The 16,492-nt window shown below is 42.8% G+C and overlaps 1 protein-coding gene across 2 annotated transcripts in view; it reads right to left on the bottom strand.

The window, feature by feature from the left end:
• Positions 1-16,492, bottom strand: part of LOC307128005 (NLR family CARD domain-containing protein 3-like) — a 47,941-nt gene that overhangs the window by 22,990 nt on the left and 8,459 nt on the right. For both annotated transcript variants that reach the window (XM_079819521.1, XM_079819522.1), the window contains exons 5-7: positions 15,093-15,209; positions 3,982-5,835; positions 103-276 (exon numbers count right to left, since the gene is read on the bottom strand). In XM_079819521.1, the coding sequence (XP_079675647.1) occupies positions 103-276; positions 3,982-5,835; positions 15,093-15,209 (2,145 nt within the window). The remainder of the gene's footprint in view (positions 1-102; positions 277-3,981; positions 5,836-15,092; positions 15,210-16,492) is intronic.

The following is a 16,492-nucleotide window of genomic DNA, read 5'->3' on the forward strand; positions in this document are numbered from 1 at the left end:
GAGGAGAACAGAACACACCCATCAACAGTTGGATCATCTACAAACACACATCAACATTATGACCGACTGACTGTAAATTATCTCTTATATGTTATTAAATACCTCAGTATCTGCAGCTGACAGTTTGGACTCTTCAGTCCATCAGAGATCAGCTTCACTCCTGAATCCTGCAGGTCATTGTTATCCAGGTCCAGCTCTTTCAGGACACAGTTTAAGGATTGAAAAGCTGATGACAAACTCTCACAACACTGACTAGTGAGATTACAGCCAGAAAGACTGAAAGAGAGCATAAAACACATAAACAGTCAGATCTAGCTCTTTGATACCAATGTTTCATTTGAAAGCCATATTTCTAGTGTCTGCATTCTTCCATCTTAAAAATATAAACTTGTAACACACACATCTTGTCTTTGATTTTACACAAAATAAATCATCTTAGAGTTCTTATCTGAGAAATGATGATCCATTTTTGCTTTGTGGCAGGGTGCATTATCCTGCTGAAAGAGACCACAGCCACCAGGGAATACTGTTTCCATGAAAGGGTGTTTATAGTCTGCAACAATTCTTAGGTAGGTGGTACGTGTAAAAGTAACATCCACAAGGATGGCAGGACCCAAGGTTACCCAGCAAAACATTGCCCAAAGCATCACACTGCCTTCGTTGACTTGCCTTCCCATAGTGTATCCTGGTGCCATGTGTTCCCCAGGTAAGCAACGCACACATACCCGACCATCCACATGATGTAAAAGAAAACGTGATTCATCAGACTAGGCCTCTTTCTTCCATTGCTCCGTCGTCCAGTTCTGATGCTCACATGCCCACTGTTAATGCTTACGGCGGTGGACAGGGGTCAGCATGGGCACCCTGACTAGGCACCCTGACTGCAGCCCCACACGCAACAAACTGTGATGCACTATGTATTCTGACACCTTTCTATCAGAACTAGAATTAACGTCTTGAGCAATTTGAGCTACAGTAGCTTGTTTCGTCAGACCACATGGGCCATCCTTCGCTCCCCACGTGCATCAATGAGCCATGGCCACCTATGACTCTTTTGCCAGTTCACCACTGTTCCTTCCTTGGACCACTTTTAATAGATACTGACCACTGCAGACCAGGAACACCCCAAAAGAGCTGAAGTTTTAGAGATGCTCTGACCCAGTCTAGCCATCACAATTTGGCCCTCGTCAAACTTGCTCAAATCCTTACGCTTGCCCATTTTTCCTGCTTCTACCACATCAACTTTGAGGACAAAATGTTCACTTGCTCCCTAATATATCCCACCCACTAACAGGTGCCGTGATGAAGAGATAATAATGGTATGCCTGATTGGTGTATGCACTCAATGCAAAATGCTGAACAGTTAATTTCATGCGTTCCTGACCTCCAGGCTAGATTATTGTAATGCTCTACTGGGTGGTTGCATCATATACATTTTTAAATCTTACTAATTACTTACAAAGCACTAAATGGTTTAGCTCCCCAGTACTTGAATGAGCTCTTAACGCATTATTGTCCTTCATATCTATTGCGGTCTCAAAATTCTGCACAGAAGATCCTTTTCCTATTTAAAGTGTCAAGAAACCCAAAACCAAATTGAGTTACATTATGAGTGTTGAGCATCATAGAAGAAAATGTTACCATCCGTTCGCTTTGATTGTAGGAGAAAACTAGTTCATTTTAAACCTTTTTGCACTATTTTCAACTTTTTTTAAATAAAATTTAAATTAATCTTTGTGTCAACATCACTATATGTGGATATATAATTATTCATGAGTCTACATGTCCTTATCCTATGAGAACATGCCTCGCTTAATTATTCATGAGACTGCGTGTCCTTATCCTAAGAGAAGAAGACTCGCTTAATTATTCATGAGTCTGCGTGTCCTTATCCTATGAGAAGATGCTTCACTTTAACACAGCAGCACGCGTTGATTGACAGGCACTTCAAACAGTGAGATCACATACAGTAAATGTGAGATGCATTAATGGATCAAAAACAAGAGTTGGTTTTTGCTTTGTAACAGTTTTTGCTGTTCACACGATGCAGTCTGCTGGCGACCGAAGGAGAGGATGAGAGCAGTCAGGCGTAGCTTCGCGTACTGTCTTCCTCACCTCCTTGTGCAGAGGGGAATGAGAGCGGCTTGGCATAGCGTCGCACACTGTCCTTGCCCTCTTGTGAGGGGAGGAGTGTCATCTTGAAAAAGATGCAAACTCACACCAGTGTTGCTCTTTTAGAGATCTTTCTCTCTCTAGTGCTGAGGAATGCAAGGAATGACCGCACACAAACAGGACAAAAGGTGCAAGCCTGTCTTGAGCTGTCACTCACCACACACACACCCGCTGAGAGATCGTGGTCGCTGCTGCAAGTGCCTTCCCATCAACACCAATAAGAGGCAGAGTATCTCCAAAACAGCAGGATGAGTCGTGAAGCACATCACTGTCAGAAGATAGAGCTGAACACATGAACTGCTTGGCTCCGAAGCAAAATGCAAAGAGATGCGGCATCCACTTATGTGTTTATACCTGTGCTGCGGGGCGGAACACCTGATGCAAAGTTCGAATGCTAATGTTCATTGGCTCATTTAGTTACACTCGAAGAGGATTGGTCTCCCTAGCACAATCCCATTTTGTGGGATCATCTCTAACATACGTCGAGAATGACTAAGTGTCAGAGAACTAAGTGTCTCGTCAAGGACACTGGGCGCATCATTTTGAATTTTTGTGCTTAAAAAAAATCAGTGAATCTAATCACAGGCATTTGTTGCGCAAGTACCAACAAGTTCGACAAATATATTGTAATTTAATGGAAAACGTCTCAGGTAACGTATGTAACCTATGTTCCCTGAGAACAGGGAACAAGACACTGCGTCCTAGAACACTTTGGCGAATGTCTCAGCGTAACAGGTGTCTGAAGCTACTATCGAATCACGGCAATCCTATTGACCGGTGACAGCCCATGATGTCATCAATGTGCGACCAGGAAGTATATAAGGGGCGCCTTGTAAACATGACATTCACCTTTTTGACTGAAGGGTCTGTTTGGTAGGCAGGCCCCGAGGCATGGCAAAGAGACACACATTTCCACGCAGCCATGCTGAGGGGAGTGCATGCCCACGGGCAGTGACAACTGTCAGAACAAGCAAATTCAAATGAAATGCCCAAACCACTCTCCCTCAGGTCACACTGGGCTGTCAGTGACAGCATTGGAAACCTGCATACACTACATGAGTCCTACCCAGGCCACTCAAAGGCCTGGAACCAATCACTTCAACAGAAGGGAATGTGGCTAGGGAACCCGAGGGAGCCCCAGCTAATCACTACTCTAGAAATATTCACCAAATGCCATCAGGGAGGCCCGACCTGGAGTCACTCATATTGGACACTACAGTCTGCCAACCCTGTCTGTTCAGAAACAGAGCCTCTGGATCCTTGCCTCTAGGTATGGCATTCAGACAGAGGGACTGCAAACTGGCAGTAACCAACACAAACTGGATCTCAGAGATGGGTATCCTGGAGAGCAATAATCAGCATAGTGCTTTACAACCCTTGCTAGCGAGGGGAGTCTATCTTCTCGATCCAAGGATCTACAAAGCACTTATCTTTCAAAGTGCTAAGGATGCCAGGCAGGCCTATGGTTCTGATCTAACTAGGAGGCCTCATTAGAGGCCTGCAACCGTCTGATCAGACTCAGACCTCAGTGAGGGGAGCACCGAGCCTGACCTGGTAGGTAGACCAAGCTGTAGGCAAAATACAGACTCGCCTTCAGATGCTGCCTGCTAAGGCCAGATCAACTGATAGCAAGCATCCAGCAACTATCACAGCATGTCAAAAGTGTTTGCGTTGGTGAAAGCTGTTAGTAAATCTGACCCTAAGTTTATTATTTAGAAGAATATCTCTTATTTAGTAAATGGTTAATTTTAAAGGTGCTTGATTCATTATTAAACATGATTCTTTATTTGTTAAGAATAAAACACTCACAGAGCTTTTCTGCAGTTGATCACAGCTGGTATTAGTCTTCTTCTTCCCTCATCTGATGTGTTGTATGTCTTGAGGTCCAGCTCATCCAGCACCTCCTCTGACATCTGAAGCATGTAGGCGATTGTTGAGCAGTGAGCAGGAGAGAGTTTCTCCTCTGAGTGATTGTCTGATTTCAAAAACTCCTGAATCTCTCTGGACAGAGTCTGATCTTTCACTTCCAGCAGACAGAGGAACAGATTGGTTGATTGATCAGTGGAGAGACTGTGTCCACATTTGATCTCCTTTTGAATGTACTGTGTGGTTTCTCTGATGCCCTCTGAGCTGTTTTCTGTGTCTGTCAGTAGATCCTGTAAGAGTCTCTGATTGGACTCCAGTGAGACACCCAGCAGGAACCGCAGGAACAGGTCCAGCTGTCCATTCTTACTCTTGAGGGCTTTATCTACTGCTGATGTTAGTAGATCAAAGAGAGATTCTTCATCAGAGCTGTAAAATATGAATTCATGCAGTGGTTTCTTGTTACTTGTTAGATAGCAGTAAAACGCATAGAAAGCAGCGAGAAACTCCTGGACGCTCAGATGAACGAAGCTGTAGACTTTCCTCTGATGAATCACTGATTCCTCCTTGAAGATCTCAGTGCAAATCCCAGAATACACTGAGGCGTCAGTGACGTCTATACCGCTCTCTCTCAGGTCCTCCTCATAGAACATCACATTGCCTTTCATCACCTGTTTGAAAGCCACTTCAGAAAGTTTCACAATCACTTCTCTGTTGGAGTGCAGGGGTTTCTCTGGATCTCTCACTTCATATTTCTGATTCATCATGTTGATCTGAATCAGCAGGAAATGGGTGTACATTTCAGTCAGAGTTTGAGGGATTTCTGCACTTAGATCTTCTTTCAGGAGCTTTTGAAGCACAGTGGATGAGATCCAGCAGAATACTGGTATGTGGCACATGATGTGGAGGCTTCTTGTTCTTCTGATGTGTGAGATTATTCTGCTGGCTTGATGTTTGTCACTTATTCTCTTCCTGAAATATTCCTCCTTCTGAGGCTCATTGAATCCCTGAATCTCTGTCAGACGGTTGATGTATTTGGAGGGGATCTGATTGGCTGCTGCTGGTCTGGAGGTGATCCAGATGAGAGCAGAGGGAAGCAGCTCTCCTTTCATGAGCTCTGACATCAACACACCCACTGATGAAGTCTCAGTCACATCAGAAACTTTCTGAGCACCTGAAAACATCAGTGTCCTGCTTTCATCCAGACCATCAAAGATGAACAAAACTTTACACTCCTCATAAATCTTTGAGTCCAGATCTTGAAGTTCAGGATGAAAGTCCAGCAGAAGTCTGTGAAGACTGTACTGATGATCTTGGATCAAGTTCAGCTCTCGAAATGGAAGCACAAATATAAAATCTACATCCTGATTGGCTTTTCCCTCTGCCCAGTCCAGAATGAACTTCTGCACTGAGATGGTTTTTCCGATTCCAGCTATGCCTTGAGTAAGAACAGTCTTAATTTTCTCTTTCTCCTCACATCCTGGTTCAGGTGAGGCTTTGAAAATGTCATTGCAGCAGATTGAAGTGTCTTGTAAGTGTTGTTTTCTGGCTGTTTTCTCCATCTGTAAAACCTCATGTTGTTCATTCACTCCTTCTCTCTCTCCCTCTATGATGTAGAGCTGAGTGTAGGTCCTGTTCAGGAGGGTTTCATTCTCTTGGACTTTCATTCCCTCAAATAAGCTCTCATACTTGTTCTTCATGCTGGTTTTGTGTTGGTCTTTTATTCTCTGTAGTTCATCATCTACTGGGTGGGAAGAATTCTGGTCTCCAGTCTGATGATTCCAATTCATACGGCTGAAACTACAAAAGAAAACAAACTTAAAATAATGACAAATAACAGATTTAAATGTATAAATTCAAATCTGACAGTAGAGATTATGTTAGCCATTAAGTTTCTTTTATCTGGACGTTGAGATCAAAGTAAATTTTTCATCACTGAACTTTTGTCCACAGATTTGAGGTAAAATTTGAAATAAAAACGTCTAGGTTACTAATGTAACCCCCTTCCCTCAAGGAGGGAACAGAGACATGGAGCCCAATCATCTCCAAGTGGTAACAAAACGTGCCAATGGACATTGGCCAGTGAGATTTGCATGCCGAGTCACACCCTGCTGGACATACAGGTACTGTTTAAATAGGATTGGAATTACTGACTTAATTTACGCTTTGCTGAGGAGCTGAGTCAGGGATCCCGACCATTCATCAGTAGGTAATGGACTGACCCGTGGGGTAGTACTACATGTGGAAGATCTCTGGGGTATGTCTGACTCCTACCTAGCCAGGGAGGAACTGCTACCGGCACAGAGACAGGGCAGAGCAGAGCCGCCCAGGGAAAGACATGGGTTTTCCATCAGGGAAACCATATCAGGGACATTACACATATGGTATTACCAAGCAGGGAATCACATCATATGGGCATCTAGTCAAGTACAAGGACTGGAAAAGTAGCGCGAGGCCTGGGTCTGCCTCCTCTGGGGGGGACAGCGCTTGCAAGTTCACCACCTGGGAACTTTGGGCACATAGTCAAACTGGGGTCTCAGGAGGACGTGAGACAAGACCAGCTTGAATTCCAGGCACGATTCACTGACCGAAAATGCTTGCAGGTCCCCACCTTCTTGAATGAAGCAAGCGCAGTCAGGAGTGCTGTCTTTAAAGACAGGATTTTAAGCTCAACTGACTTTAGAGGCTCGAAGGGAGCTCTGTGTAGGCCCGAAAGGATGAGAGAGGTCCCAGGAGGGGATGAGACATGGCCTGGGAGGATTTAACCTCCTGGCGCCTCTCAGGAACCTGTGTAGGCCCGAAAGGATGAGAGAGGTCCCAGGAGGGGATGAGACATGGCCTGGGAGGATTTAATCTCCTGGCGCCTCTCAGGATCCTGGTGATCAGGTTATGCTTTCCCACTGACTTGCCATCAACAGCATTGTGCTGCGACATAGATCTTTAAGGTAGAGGGGAACAGCCTCTGCTCCAAGCCATCTTGAAGGAAGAAAAGCACAGAGCTGACCGGGCATTTCCAGGGGTCTTCCCTTCAGGAAAAACACCGCTCTACAAACAGAGAATATTTCAGAGGGGGTAGAGGGAGCTCTAGCTGAAGTGATAGTGTCTACCACTGCCAGTGGTAGGCTACTTAAGTCATCCGAGTCCCATCCAGAGACCACACGTGGAGGTTTCAGAGGTCTGGACATTGGTGCTATATGGTGCCCTGCCCCTGAGAAAGCAGGTCCTTTCTCAGGGGAATCATCCATGGAGCATACCTCCTCCTCATCATACTCCCTTGTACAGTGTCTGTGCGAGAAGGATCACTGGGGTAAACACATACTTGCGTAGGCCCCGGGGCCAGCTGTGTGCCAATGCATCAGTGCCAAGGGTCCCGAACAACTGGCAGTGGGCGGCCCAGAATCAACCTGTATGTCCCAGAATCGGCTTCAAATCAGCTGGACCGCCTGGGGATGGAGTCTCCATTCACCCAGGAGCGTGAGTTGTCATGAAAATGTGTTGGCCACGCGATTGAGCTTGTACATGGCGCACAGCGACCTGAACCACTGCTGACTCCAGAGGAGGAGATGGCGGGCGAGTTGACATGCAACGGGATCGTAGACCACCTTGATAGTTGAGGTACGCTACGGTCGAGTTGTTGTCCGTCCAGACCAGTACATGTTTGCCGTTCAGCATCAGTCAGAACCGGAGCAGGGCAAGGAGTACTGCTATCAACTCGAGGCAATTGACATGCCGATGAAGTTGAGGTCCTGTCCAAAAGTCAGAGGCAGCATGCCCAATTGCAAACGGCTCCCCAGCCTGTGGTGGACACTTGTTTTAGGGGCACTCCAGTTCCCTAGCCTGGGCACTTGTTCTAGGGGCACTCCGCCCCGTAGAAAGGCAAGGTCTGACCATGGGCTGAATGTTTGACAACAGCTCAGATTATTGTCCACATGGAGCAAGCCAATGCGCCATGCCCATATTGGGACTCGGCTGTGCAGCCAGTGCTGACGCTGTCTCATATGCATTAATCCAAGCGGCTTGACCGCGGCTGTGGATGCCATATGCCCCAGGACCCTCTGAAATTGCTTCAGTGGAACCACTGTCTTTTGCCTGAACATATTTAGGCAGTTCAGGACCGACAAAGTGCATCCGTTGGTGAAAAGCGCTGTCATGTTGACAGAGTCCCACTCCACACGAGAAAAGAGATGCTCTGCACAGTGGAGAGCTTGCTCTTTTTGCTAATGAGCTCTTTTTGGTATGATCCAAAGATCCAGAAGGTTGAGGTTCCTTAGCAGCAGGTCTATGTGTTTGCATAACTGATGATCTGAATCGCATAGCCAAGTCTGACTGTCTGAATGAGACAACGGGATGGATGGGGAAGCGCTAGCCAGGCTCTCAAGTAGTGTATGAGTGGCTACAAAGGGACAACAGACGTACACGTGGGGGGGGGCAGCGAGAAGCGCTGGGGCCCAACCTGGGAAGCTGTGCATCCCGGAGTAGAGGCCGTGAGTATGGTGCACTTACCTGGCTCCGTGGGTCCCCTGACTGGGTAGGGAGGTGTGAGGAGGCAGTGTGTCCTCGAAATGCGGACTCCCCGCCTGTGGTGAATGAGGGTAGAAAACTCCAGGTAGCAAAGATATTTGCTCTTTAAATGCACTCATTTTGGAGAGGAGAATTGGAAGAGAGCGATCACTGTGCAACCACTCTGCTTCAAAGCAAAATTTGAAAGAAATGAGTAATGCCAGTCCTATTTATACCCATATGTCCTTGTGGGAGTGACATGCAAACGTCACTGGCCATTGTTCATTGGCTCGTTTTGTTACCATTTGGAGGTGACTGGGCTCCCAGGCGAGACCCCATGACATCAGTCTAACGTAATGCAGAAAGTGACAGACTGAATGGGAACTAACTCATCTCTCTGTGTGCATTCAGTATGTTTTTGACTCTCATAGTAAATGTTGTCTCCAACTTTAACTAGACCAGTTAAAGGGATAAAGGGAGAAATTAAATTCAGTAATTTAAAAACATTCAGTCATTTACTTGCCCTGATGTTGTTCTAAGGCTGTATGATGATCTTGTTCAGGGCACAAAAGGAGAAATTTGGAAAAATGTCCTGCTAATTCCGTTCATATAATGAAAGTAAATACTGACCAGCTTTAAGCTTAAAAAATACAACAGAAAAGAAGCCGAGAATGATCCCATCAGACTCTGAATACTCGTGTGTGAGTGTTCTGAAGGCATATGACAGGGTTTGATGAAAAAAAAAAAACTTTATAAATAAATTTTTATAGAAAAAACTGATGTTGACAGTTGATCTGCTGTGACCCAGGAAAAGCACACTAGCACACAATTTTGATAATCCAAAACACAAACCACCAAACCTAGAAAACACTAAAAGTCCTTTCTTCTCTGAAGTGAAAATCTCCAGAACGGCTGCCAGATGACAGTCAGAATGACAGTCCATAGATGTGAACGCGAGAACTCGCTTTGTTATTATGACAACTGAAATATGACAGAGATAGTCACCTTATGCCTAGTTCACACTGCCCGATTTTAGCCCCGATTTTGACTTGCCGACAGGTTTTGCGAAATCGCCGACAAATGCCCGAAATCATAGGCAAATCGGTGCTCGTGCACGTGAGTGACAATCACGCAGTGTGAATGATCAAAGACGCGATCAGGGAGAATCGCAGATGAGTCGCCGACGCCCGCAAGATATTTGGCATGCTAAATATCTGGACCTGTCAGCGATTCAAACTCCTGCTGTGTGAAATGTGTTCTGACTGAAAAATACATTGGCGATGACCAACAGCCAATGATAGAGCAAGATACAGGGCAGCGGGAGGTTCGGGGAGGAGTTTTAGACCATAATATCAGTATTTTAATAGATATATTTACAATTCTATCAAACAGAAACAAAGCAAAAACATTTGCTTGACCAGCCGCAACAGCAGTACATTGCAATATTATTAATTTACCTCAAACTCTCTTTGCAGAACACAATCCTTGCTCCCAGTGTCTCCCCAACCATTTCCTCCGCCATAATCTTTTAAATGTTTCTCCCTTTTGCTGCAAATCAGCGCACAGACAATTTGGAAGTTTCTGCACCTCAGTCTATATTTTTAATAACAATTCCAGTCTCGCACGAGAACTCCTGTCAGATGCACGTGTGATCTCACGTTGTTTCTTTCTCACTTCTCGCGTGTGCTTTGTTGTGAAACGTAATTTGCGGACGGGACAGAGCGGTCAGTGATTATTCCTCTTGTAGTCATGCAGTGTGAAACCCCCTGTCGCCGATCCATCATGCAGTGTGAACACAGCAGTGACTGAATGCTGGCCCAGATAGTCATGCAGTGTGAAAAGAGCAGTGATCCGACCAGTTTGAAAATCGTGCAGTCTGAACTAGGCATTAGGCCCTGCTTACACCTGATGAGTTTTGGTCGATCGGATCACAAGTGGATGAGGGAGACACAATCCCATTTACACCTGGTGTTTTAATCTGCTTCTTTTGTCCACTTTTAACCACTTCTGTCCTGATTTCTTCGAGGGGAGGGTCTATGGGCGGGTAAGTGTATAGGTTTTTTCAGATCTTTCAATCTAATGGACGAAATAAGCCCACGCAATTTACATATGAACACGACCGGAGATGACGGAAAAACACACAGGCAGCAGCAGCTTTAGTTTCTGCTCTGACAGCCGCAAGACCAGTCAAATTCTGTGAGTGTGTGTTAGAAATCAGGAATGCTGAGAGAACATTGTGCTTGGTACGGTTTTCATCCTAACTTGGGTCTTTAGCCAACAAAGTGTAAATCCCGTCTATCTAGCGTGTGTCACGGTTTGAGTTTGCTTTGTTTGTTTTTGATCTGTTTTCTTGTTCATGCTTGTATTTTGCCGTCAGTGTTTATTGGTTCTGTCAGCCTCAGTTTCTCTGGCCTGTTTGTCATTATGGTTTCTAATTGATTCTTCATTCTGTTCAGGTGTGTCTCGTCAGCTGTGTCACAATTGAGCGTCAGCATCAGTTCTGGCAGGCCAAGTAGTCAAGACGCTGCTAACGCTATTGGTAACAACACTGTCTCATCAGCTGATTTGCATCAGCTGTTTCAAATAACCTCGCTGCTAATGGCTACGCTAAAAGCAGGGCGCCTATTTAAAGCAGATTCAGTTCGCTCTTACTACTAGCTGCTCGCTGCTTTGCAACCCGCCACCTCCCCACCTCCTCCTGTCGTGTATAACGTGGCATTTACTTTATGTCGTCGTTGCTGCTCTGTTCATTGGTGGGAATAGTTAAGCTCTCCCAGTCCTAAACTGTGTGAGTGTTCCCTAATTCTGCTGCTGTCCTCTGACTCTCTGCTATTTCATGGTGCTCATGAAAGGTCAGAGGACTCCCTGAACAGAGCCATACCGCCAAAAATTAATTTAATTCAGAATTCATCAACTGATTGCAATTCAATAAAAAATTCTAAATCATTTTTATTGTCATGTGTGTTCTTGACTTAATGGACCTGACAGAATTTCTTTGATTAGTTCTCTGTGTACTTTAGACCTGTGATTAGTCCTGTCTTTTTGTCTGTTATCGTTGTGTTAAGATGGTTGTTCTGTTCTGTATTCTGAGTTATTTTATTAATAAAGATTGTAAACTGCTGCCAAAAGATCCTATCTCATCCTTTTTGCAACTAGTGTGTGACATAATAATTGACCTCATCATGGATCTTGCAGTAGTGGAGCTTTTTGTTCATTTAGGAGTTGCAGTGTTTCTATTTGTTTTTGTCCTCAGTTACATATTGGACAATGTTTAATTATGTTCAGTTTGACATTAAGGTCTTTTTGGCTCTTTACCAAAAACACTGGGGCTGTTCACACAGAATGCATTGTTGGCTAGGGGCCAAGCACCAAAGGTGTGGAGGTACCTATTGTTTTCGTTGGAATTCTTATTCTTTTTCTTCTTCTTCCGCTCTTGAGTCTATGGCAGCCCACAGAAAAGCTTGTGGGAAAGTTATGAAATGTGGCACACTGGCTATTCCCAACATTAACCACACCAATTTTGAAGTCTCCTAAATCAATCCCTCTAGCCCCATCACCTGTCCAAAAATGTCATTCATGTTTATGGTTTATGCTAATAACTTTTGAACCGTGAAGGGCTAGAAACAAAAGTCACCCTATGACATCTTTATCTGTCATGAACATTTTCCCACCATTTTGAATTTTTCCGAAAAACCTACTCTTTCTAACTCCTCCTAGGCCGTTGCTCAGATTTTCAAGAAAATTTAACCAGATCATCTTGAGACCATGCTGACTAAACTAGGGATGCACCGAATCCAGATTTTTGGGGTTCGGCCGAATACCGAATCCACTGGTTAAGATTCGGCCGAATCCGAAACCGAATACCGAATCCTACTCCCGTCCGCAGTCCATTATCACAGTAAACACATTAATGAAGTTAACAACGTCCACAGCAGTGTAGGGAAGCTATTGACCAGTTTTGGTCAAGTTTACTAAAGGAAACATTGTCGTGTATGTTCTTCTCGCCGCTATTTCATGATGGTTTATAGAAAAATTACCCCGAGTCGTCCTCTGTCGTTTCAAAGAACAACCCAACGGAGAGCAGGAGGCGCGCGCTAGGGTTGCGCCACCATCGTGATGCCACACTCCCGTTGCGAGTCTGTTGTGTGTGACATACTAATCCTCTTCTATAGAATTAGTTAAACTAAAAACTTAGCAGGGATTGCTCTGTAAATTAAATTGAGAATGTAACTAATGCATATATGCTATTTTAAATACTGTAGTCTATGCCAGATAGCCTATATAGCCTACATTTTGAAATCATTTGAGGCTGAAACATCCATAAGCATGCGTGTTTATTTTAGCACTTCCGTCAGTGAAACAACACAGCCTATAAAACATTTAAACGATTTTCAGTAAATAATGGTAACCTCAAGAATATATGAAAATTAAATATTAGTTAGAAAAATATTTGATTCATACTATTTCCCCGCAAAGATGCGTCATACCGCTCTGCGCTTTGAGAGGAATGGGACACTGAATAGACACCTTCTCGAATATCTTCGTCTTCATATGTTCTACTGAGGTTGCAAAGCAACACTTGCTGTAAAAGGTCTGAAGAGCGGATTTTATCTTCCACAGGGTCAAGACATTTAGGCAATGTGATTATTCACTGACAGAGAAAACGAAACTAAAATCACCGGCGTGTGTGTGAAATGCGCTATTCAAATAAACCAAACTTGACGTGCCTTAACAAGTTTAATAACAAGAACAAACTGTGTTAAATAACATTTGAAGTAAAAAGGTATTCGTCCTACAGTGTTTTTTATACTTTCCCACAGTAAAGGATGTGAATAGTTATAATAGACTTAATTATAAGCAAACGAAAGGAAGAAACGTTTATAATCCCCTGCGAACATGGGTGCGACGCGAGTGAAGATTTGGGAAAAGAAACGAGATGTCCATGTCCATTGGGATAAAATGGACTGGGCCTATTGTTCAAATTCACGGAAAATCGAGTGACCATATCCAGATTGCAAAACAGAATGAAAAAGAGCTCTCTGACCATTATTTCCTTTCTAGGCTAAACAAAGCTTTGTGCTTCACTCCTGTGGTTATATTCACGTGAAACAGCATTCACATACAAAACACTGGGTTAGTAAAATAACGAAGTTATTTTTTTTTTTTTAAAAGTAGAAAATAGTATTTATGTTAAGAGATATAGCCTATTAAAATAAAAAGAGCTCAACTGTTAAGTAGAAGGAACCTATTTTTTCCCCCTCACGTGCAACCTAGCGGATGAATCATTATTTGGGTTAATAAAAATAACGAAATTATGGTTTTAAGAGAATAGTATGCTATATATGTAAAGATATATAGTATATTATCTACCTATTTACCTAATTCCGGTTCTTCAAAGCTAACGGATTCAGTGTATTTTCGTTTTGTCATCTTAATTTGGTAATTATTTAAGTATAGGTATATATATTATTAATTTTATTTATATTTTATCTGATCTATAGATCTATAGGCTGTTTGCACGGTAAAATAAAATACTTTTTGGCTGCTGTCTGTAGATTCCTTCATGCACAACTCGTATTCTCTCGGATGTTTCATATGCAAATGTTTTAACAGCGGCTGTTGTTTAGGGTCCTTGTCATCACGAGACAAATCGGCATTGCAAATTGAACGCGTAGCTCAACTTGAATCGCCTTCTTTTGACTTAAAGTATACTGCCACGTTTTCTGTTCATGAGTTCCATTTTCACTTTCAACAGCGGCGTCATTAAGTTCGACCAGCGGGGCGCGCATAGTGCAAGCCTAGGGTTCGGGTTCGGTGGAAATAAATTCTGAGGTTCGGCAGAAACCGAACCCAGTCAAAAAGCCCAATATTCGGCCGAATCCGAACCCGAACCCTGGATTCGGTGCATCCCTAGACTAAACGTTATGGAATTCAAGTTAGTTTGTTAGAAAAGGATTGTGTCACTTGGTGGTGCTATAATTGAACAAAACATGAAATTGACTGTCTACAACACAGTATTATGATGTAAATTGCTATATTTTACGAATGCATTGGTGTTTCATTACTAAATTCGGTGTGTGCCATCGGCACGTGCCCTGAAGGTACTCAAAAAGTTTCAAGATAGTGCCACCTTGTGGTCAAAATTTATATTGAAATTTAAAAAGTTATAAGAATTTAAACCTTTAAAAAACAAGCCTCTATACAGATAGATTCAGCAGCAGATTGAGGCATCTTTTGAGGCATCTGTGCCTTTGTACTTTATTAATACTTAACTGAGAAAAGAAGCACAGGGAAAATCTGTAGATCTCCACACAAGTGCCGTTTTATGCTTTGTACAGAGACACTTTTAAAAGTAAAACTGACTTTATGTCAAACATGTTAATGACAATAATATTGTTTATCGCAATTATTTCTGGAACATTATATTACCCAACAAAAATAGTCATTGTGATAGGCCTATACGCAATAGAAAAACAGCAGGGTGAGTAAATCATGACTGAGATTTCATTTTTGGATGAAATACCCCTTTAAATAGCTGACTACATGTTTAAACTCACCTGGGGTCAGAGGTCACTGCTTCATCACTGAATCTGGGAGGAAGAAAAGGCATGGATCTGTCACTCTTCAGAGAAACACAGCTGGGTTCTGGAGATGAAGATCTCTGACTCCTGATACTGAGAAAACAGAAATAATTCTTTCTTCAGTTCTGTCATTATACTTATCTAGTAAAAGCATCTTGGTTTACATTTTTTTTTTATATTTGGACTGGAAACAATACAAAAATACTAAGTAAGAAAAACTTTTTAGCAGTGTATTTGCTGTGCAATTTGATAATTTCAGGTAGAGCCCGACCGATTTATCAATGGGCCGATATTAGGCATTTTCCAAAAAATCGCTATCGGCATTTATAATGGCGATAAATTAATATAAAAAAAATAATAAGAGTGTTGGCGTTTCATAGTTTGTCCACCAGAGGGCACTCTGGAAATCACAACAAACTTATTCTGCCTAATGATTACTGTATTTATAACTAGTATATTTGTAGTTCCAGTCCCTGCATTGTAAATCGTATGTTAGGCACATGTGGAGTGAACGAAAGTGCGTTGCTGACTTCGTTCAGACGAGTCACATAATGGATTTACTGCATCACTAAGTAGTAGGCCTAGATTTTAGAAGGCAGGCAGCAAATGATGATTGAAAATGGTTTGTTGTAGCTTGATGGATAGAATTAAAAGAGTGCATGTAAAGGAATAAGCAAGTTGACATTGTAATTATAAGGTAGCTCATATTTATACTGTACAGTTTATATTTTGCTGTTGTTGTTATTTATCAGAACTTATAGAACTTAACTGAATATTCTTTTTCCAGTCTTGCTCAAAGTTATATTTATGAAGCTTACCACGTCTATTAATACTGGTAACTTTGATTTTTTTGTTTTGTTTTTGCTATTGTGTTTTCGTCCAATTTACTTTAAGTTTCATATCTTAAGTTTGTATTTTTATACATTTTATTTATCAGAACTTTAATATATTTTTATGTTCCTCTGTTCTGTTATGACAATAAAACAAACAAGTTTATTTTTAAACTGCATTATCATATTATTTTAGAGAGGCTGAGGGATCATGAATAACTACAAATAACTAATGTAAGGGAACAGATTTCAAGGGAACTCGCGCTGCGTCACCGCTTTGGGAACGCCCCTGCGTGATTGCGTGGTGAAGCACACGCCGTTAGCTTCTGTTGCCTTCAACAAGCGCTCTCTGTCACTCTGTCCCTGTCATTCTGTGTTGTGTCTGAGTTCAGACTTTTTTGTTTTCAAGTCACACTCACACTCACGTTTGTAGAGAGAAAAAAAGCTATGGCGAGCGAACAACAGTTCAGACAGTGTGTTCCTCCCTGCTCACGCTACATTACGAGCGGGGATACACACTTGATGTGTGTTGTTTGTCTGGGTGAG

This window comes from Gobio gobio, assembly GCF_949357685.1.
Source record: "Gobio gobio genome assembly, chromosome: 6".
In the NCBI taxonomy this organism is placed as follows: Eukaryota; Metazoa; Chordata; class Actinopteri; order Cypriniformes; family Gobionidae; genus Gobio; species Gobio gobio.